General features: G+C 35.0%; 1 protein-coding gene across 7 annotated transcripts in view; it reads left to right on the forward strand.

Annotated features, from left to right (window-relative positions):
* Window positions 1-6976, forward strand: part of CEPT1 (choline/ethanolamine phosphotransferase 1) — a 46877-nt gene that overhangs the window by 4862 nt on the left and 35039 nt on the right. For 5 of the 7 annotated variants that reach the window (XR_005195572.1, XM_017499339.2, XM_017499338.2 and 2 more), the window contains exon 2: window positions 5442-5870. Coding sequence is in view for 6 of the 7 variants with exons in the window: in XM_017499339.2 (XP_017354828.1) it covers window positions 5532-5870 (339 nt within the window). In the remaining variant the exon portion in view is untranslated. The remainder of the gene's footprint in view (window positions 1-5441; window positions 5871-6976) is intronic. The other 2 variants (XM_037728139.1, XM_037728140.1) reach the window with 1 other exon arrangement.

Below are 6976 nucleotides of genomic sequence, written 5' to 3' on the forward strand. Positions count from 1 at the left end.
AAAAGTGATGAAAGATTCATGTATCATTATGACCATTTTTCCTAACCTCTGTGGTTTTGGCCATCTGAAAGCATATTTGGTGTAATATGTATTTATGTATAACTGGCCTTCACTATTGAACATTGTATTCAACTGTTTAAAAAACTGAGAACGTCTTATGCCTGATAGTTTGTTTTTATTAAATTACAATAATTGAAAAATGTGTTTTCTCACTCTCGAATAATTTCTATTTTATAGAAAAGACTGAAATTTCAGTTTGTCTTATACTGGCAATATTGTTTACAGAGTTGGGTCATTGATTCTAGAACTATCTAATTTAAAAGAAAAAAGGTAATGTTGAAGGGTTAGATTATTTTTGTCGTTTTGAATGGAATGGTAAATTATAATTTGCTATAATTTAAATGTTTTAATTTAACAATTAATTGTAAAACATCATTTTTTTTTTGTTTTATTCTTTAAGGTTAAGAATGGCCCTACCTATAACTGTACAGAATGTAGTTGTGTATTTAAAAGTTTAGGCAGCTTAAACACGCATATCAGCAAGATGCATATGGGTGGGCCACAGAATTCAACAAATTCTACAGAGACTGCTCATGTTTTAACGGTAAGTTCAGTAATTTGGAAGAGCTTCTTTTTAAACTAAAATCTATCATGTAAAATATGACCTTTACAATTGAATATTTAGTACTAAAAAGGTGCTATGAAAGTTTTTTACATGGAGATAAGGTGTGACTTTTTAAAGAATGAAAATTAGTCTTTTGAAATTTGAGAATAATAATTAGATGACTTTATGGACTATCATCTGAACCTGTAAAAATAAGACAAAATATAATCGTTAATTTGTGAAAGATCATTTCTACAGTGTTATTGATGATTATTGAATATTCTTTATAATTTAGGAATTATCCTTTGTAGATAATATTTGTCTTTTCTTATGTGACAGTGGTAATTTTTCCCAAGTCTTTGGACTTTTGAAACTAATTTATGTTTTCCAGTACACATAGTTAAAAATTTTATGATTCTAAATACATATGCCTACACACAGAGAGACAGAGGTGCATACACACACACAGACATATACACTCTTATTTTCTCTGTAGGTGTCTTTAGCTCAGCCTCAGTTAGTTACTTGAACTGTACCATTCTCTCAACAGATTAATAAATGGTCAAATCTGAGCCGACTATGGTATCTTAATAGTAGTAGATGTTAAATACAAACGTGTGAGAAGTTTTAATGTATGCTTATGAATGCAGTTACTTGGTTATGTTACGTCAACAGCTGCCTCTTACCAATATGGAAAATAAGTCTAATTAATTCTTAGTTTTTAAACATTAGGCTTATCTTTAGTGTTTGTTTTTTCTTTTCTTTTTTCCTAACATTTGCAGTATGGGATGGTTCCTCAGTTTATTCTTGACGAGGTAGATTGTTGTCAAATGAATTATCAAGCTGGAAAATAATTAGAGTCCAATAATTATGTCTTCAAAATTCTATTTTTGTCTGAATCTTCTTAAATAAAATTTTTAGTGTTGTGTAAATCAACCAAATATTAGTTTTTATCATTTCCTTTGGCAGTATGCACATCAAAATGTATATGTAGTGAGCAATCTGGAATAATAGTTCAGATTATTGTAAGCACTTATATTCTCAATAAAACGAAACGTAGTAGAGGGATTTAGAAACCTGGAATCTCCTTTACCTTACACCCTTACTTGGGCAGGGAAGAGCATTAGAAGTTAAATTATATATATTCTTTTTCAGGACTGCCTAGAATCAGTGTTCAACTGCCTGGATTGACTCTACATGTCTTATATTTCACCTTTCATGTTTTCTAACTCTTGGCCTTTTTCAGTCCTAAGGTTTTTTCCTCTGTCACCCAGGTTGGAGTGCAGTGGCGTAATTATAGCTCACTGTAACCTTGACCTCCTGGGCTCAAGTGATCCTCCTGTCTCAGCCTCCTGAGTACCTGGCACTACAGGTGCATGCTACCATGCTCGACTTATTTTTAAATTTTTTGTAAGACGAGGTCTCACTGTGTTGCCCAAGGTGGTCTCAAACTCCTGGCCTCAAGGGATCCTCCCACCTTAAAATCCCAAAGCCCTGGGATTGGGTGGCCTGAAGAAGTCTCCTCAGCTTTATCTTATGACTCTTTTGATTTTTTTTTTTTTTTTTTACAGTAAGAGGATGGAACCCTGCAACAGTAAAATACAAATGGAATTGACTAGATTTTTAATTACCATTTCAAGTGGAATTCCATAAGAGCTATCACTTACCAAATACAAAAATATATCATTGTTTGACTATAGAAAATTTGGCTATGATGAAGCTAAGTTTATTGGTGGTTAATGGTCTCTCATTTGATCTAAAGTGATCTTATCAGCAGTTATTTGATATTATATAAACATTAAAACAGTTTTAATGAGTAGCTTTGTGATACAATTGTGTGAAAGAATTCCTCAAAATACAAGGAATTAGCTTTGTTCTCCTTGATATGAAATACTAATTTTTTTTTTTTTTTGAGACGGAGTCTCGCTTGGGCTGGAGTGCCGTGGTGCAATCTCGGCTCACTGCAACTTCTGCCTCCTGGGGTCAAGCAATTCTCCTGCCTCAGCCTCCTGAGTAGCTGAGATTACAGGTACCTGCCACCATGCCTGGCTAATTTTTATATTTTTAGTAGAGACGGGGTTTCACTATGTTGACCAGGCTGGTCTTGAACTCCTGACCTCATGTGTTCCTCCTGTGTCGGCCTCCCAAAGTGCTGGGATTACAGGTGTGAGCCACTGCACCTAGCAAAATATTAAATATTTTTATTTCAGGGCACCTCAGTTGGTTAATTGTGACACTGATGAGTTTCTTGAGATTTTTGAAAATTTATTTAAGAGCATTAACTTGAAAATTTATTTAAGAGCATTAACTTGACTGTAATGACTGTTTTCTAAACCAAATATTGAGATATGTGGTTGACAGAGGTTTTAGATGCCACCTTAGGTCATTAGTAACATTGAAATTTTGGAATTTGATATTTATGGGGATATAGGAAAAGAAGTCCTGGTCTGTATATGACACCAACATTGTGTTCACATGTCCATACCAGGCTATTGGCTGAGTGTCCCCTTCCCCGTACCTACTTGTCCATGTGGTAACTCATAAGCTGAGTCCCTACAATTTCATGTTTTGTGGCATGTGAACCTGTGCCCCACTTCCCAGAATGCACATGAGGCTTGGGTTCACAGTCCTGTAGCCATGACCCAGTCTCAGTTTAGTGCCTTCCATTCTGGGCAGCAGGAGCACCGTACTCCAGTCTACCACAGCTGCCTCTGGGCGTTGGCCTGGTTTCACTGTGTTCCTGTGCTATGTGCTGCCTCCCCTCCACCCCAAACAAAGTGGAACCTGCCACTCTCAGGACCACCCTGCAAAGGCAGAATAAACTGGATCTTGTCACAGCAAAAAAAATAAAAAAGGACAACCGAGCATGTTTTGGCAGTAGATCCATTGGCGAGATGTCCTAGACCCATACCATTTTTGGGAATTTCATCTTGCTTTCTGGATAGTCTCCAACCAGAAGATCAAAGCATACCTATGCCACTAATCTTATCTATTAAGATTCTTTTTCTTTTCTTTTCTTTCTTTTATTTTTTAATCTTATGGTCTCTATTCCTCCTCCTACTCACTTTGGTGGTTTTCTCACAAGGTTCTTTTTTTTCATTTTTTGAAATGGGATTCTCCTGTTGCCTAAGTTGAAGTGCAATGGCTCGATCTCAGCTCACTGCAACCTCTGCCTCCCAAGTTCAAGTGATTCTCCTGCTTCAGTCTCCCGAGTAGCTGAGATTATAGGCGTGTACCACTATGCCCAGTTAATTTTGTATTTTTAGTAGAGACGGGGCTTCTCCATTTTCGTCAGGCTGGTCTCGAACTCCCGAGCTCAGGTGATCTGCCCACCTCAGCTTCCCAAAGTGTTGGGATTACAGGTGTCAGCCCCATGCCTGACTAAGGTTCTTTATTCATTTTTTCTCTCTCCATGCTTAATCCCTTTGAGAACTTTTCTACTTTCTATTTTTAACTAGACTTTAGCTTTTAAGTTGATGACTTGAACTTTTCATCTCTTACCAAAACTCCAGTTTTTTTATTTTGTCTAAAATGTCTCTACTTAAAATTTACATGAATATATTTCTTTCCTACCCTCATCCCTAGTTCCACTTTCACTCCCTATGCCCCAAAAGCCAAAATATAACAAACTGATTTTCTTTCCCAACTTGCCGTTTTGAGAACAGTACCAGTATCTTTAGCTGTTGACTCCTTTTTTCTTCTGTTCTTCACCTCTCATATCTAATCCCTAAGTACTGTCTGCTAATTCTTCCATCTAAATAGAAATTACTTCTAGATTTGACTGTCTTTCAGATTTTCATTTTTACCATCCTACTATATAGGCCCTCACCACTTCAAACCATTGAGATGACTGTACTTACTAATTTGTAATTGTTCTCACTATTTTCTCCATCCAGATTCATCTTGAAAATACTCTTGTATTTCCTTGTGCTACTTATTGTTATCTCTAATCTTTTCTAAATGCAATACAAATACTTCAGGGATTAAACTCAAAGTCCTTTATCAGCAGTCATGACTTAACCTAGTTTTACTTTTTTCCTTCTACTTCCTCATTTCATCAGGACTCTATGCTAATACATATATACTGTCTTCTTTTTTCATTGTTGTTTACCTCCACTGAGAATACCATCTATATTCCTTTTTTACCAATAAGAAGTTTTATCTTTTGGCTTAGTTTAAACCCTGTGTTTGTTTGTATACCACTTCCCAGCTGTGTGATTTGTACAAGTTAATTGAGCCTTAGTTCATTTTTCTATAAAAATGGGGTTAATTGATAGACCTTGCCTTCTAGGGTGGTTATGAGGATTAAAGCAGTTAGTATATAAAAAGTGTTTAAGCTTTGTAATAAGAAGGGCATGCCCAGTAATTTTAACTGTTACCATTAAATAAAAATCTAGTTGAAGACTCATTTCATTCAAGTCATTCCTCTGATACCAGTACTAATTTGCTGACCTTGGGACCTCAGTTTTCGTGTATGTGTAATGATGAGGTGATTTCTAACATTTGTTGCATTATACAACTGAAAGCAGTGTGAAAGAGAAAAAGAGTATGAGCTTCAAAGTCAGACAAACTATCAGATAATAGGAAGCATACTATTATTAAAGTCTCTTACTATTTTTTGCTTAAAGTTGAGGTTATACACTTTCAGTGAGAACTGGAACCAAAATCAGGTTCCTAGTTTTCTGGTCCTGTTTGATACTTACTACTTTATTGACAATTTGATTTTTTGTTTCCTAATTTGGTGATGTTGGCATAAGATATAAATAATGGCTGACAAGTGTATCCTTTTTTTTTTTTTTTTTTTTTTTTTTTTTTTTTTTTTTTTTTTTTTTTTTAGGTAAGCACCAGCCACAAAAGTCTACAAAAGAAGGTAAATTACTGTCTTTAAATATATATTTAAAAAAATAAAAAAAAAAAAACAAGATCCATGAGTGGGCATCGATCAACAAGGAAAAGATGTGGAGATTCTCACCCGGAGTCCCCAGTGGGCTTTGGGCATATGAGTACTACAGGATGTGTATTAAATAAATTGTTTCAGTTACCAACACCACCTTTGTCAAGACACCAACTAAAGCGGCTAGAAGAACACAGATATCAAAGTGCTGGACGGTCCCTGCTTGAGCCTTTAATGCAAGGGTATTGGGAATGGCTAGTTAGAAGAGTTCCCTCCTGGATTGCCCCAAATCTCATCACCATCATTGGACTGTCAATAAACATCTGTACAACTATTTTATTAGTCTTCTACTGCCCTACAGCTACAGAGCAGGTAAGAGTTTCTTAACAGATTTCAACATTTGCTGTATACCAAAAACATTGTAATTGGGATCTTGGGGTCATTTTAACTAAAGATAAAATAATCTGACCGCCATCTGTCAACTATTTTAAAATAACACACACTGTGATAAAGCTTGTAAGTACAACCTACAGATTGTTGTTTGTTAGAAACCAGAAGCCAAGGGTAAACTCTGATCCTAGTAGGTAAATTAATGTTAACAGAGTTTAAAATGTTCCTTTTAAAACTAAATCTGAGTTTTTTTTGTAAAAAAGCTTCATTTTTTTTAATGGTAAAGTCTTAATAATAATTAAAAAAAAAAAAGCAAGAAGTCTTTGGTATTTAGTGTGGCAAGACTGTAAACTAACCTTATCAAAACGTTTTTTTTTTTTTTTTTTTTTTCCATTCTAGTGAGAATTGTTCAATTTCCCTTCTCTCTTCCTGTAAACATGTATGCCTGATAGACTTCAGGTATATGGCTTATTATTCTAACAATTGTGGCAAAGGAAGTGTAAGAAAAAGTCAATATAATGTATTTTCTATTCCATATCCTGCTCTGGCTACCATTAAGAAAGGATACCTGCTATTGCTTACAAAGATTCTCTCACATAGGCCTTCTCAGATCCAAGCTTCTCTTCTACTGTTACATTCTATTACCCTCTGTACCCATTACTTGAAACCAAAACCAGAACTCTATCGGAATGGATAAATTGGTATTTCTTTGGTTTAAAAATTTCTTTACCAAAACACGAACTAAGCTAGTTACGTAAATGAGAGAATCATAAGCATTTGTTCTGCCTGTATTAGTTAGACTGATCAGTTTCTGGTAATTCAAGACAATAGAAGATAATTCTCAACCAAACATGTCACAGTGACTCTGAGCTAAATGAGATGGTAATGGCTACAGCATTCCTTGTTTTAAGCTTGAAGTAATTTTTTAAAATAATCTCAGATTATTTGTCCTTTGAGATAAAATGACCACCATTCAACCCTGTATTTTTCTTTTTTCATCAATTTGTCTGTTTCCATAGGTAGCGCTTAAAGTGAATGGTTATTGAGGGTCACAGTTACCCTTGTGATTCTGTCTTTTTCCAGGTGTT

This window comes from Cebus imitator, unplaced genomic scaffold (genome assembly GCF_001604975.1).
Source record: "Cebus imitator isolate Cc_AM_T3 unplaced genomic scaffold, Cebus_imitator-1.0 Scaffold256, whole genome shotgun sequence".
Taxonomy (NCBI): Eukaryota; Metazoa; Chordata; class Mammalia; order Primates; family Cebidae; genus Cebus; species Cebus imitator.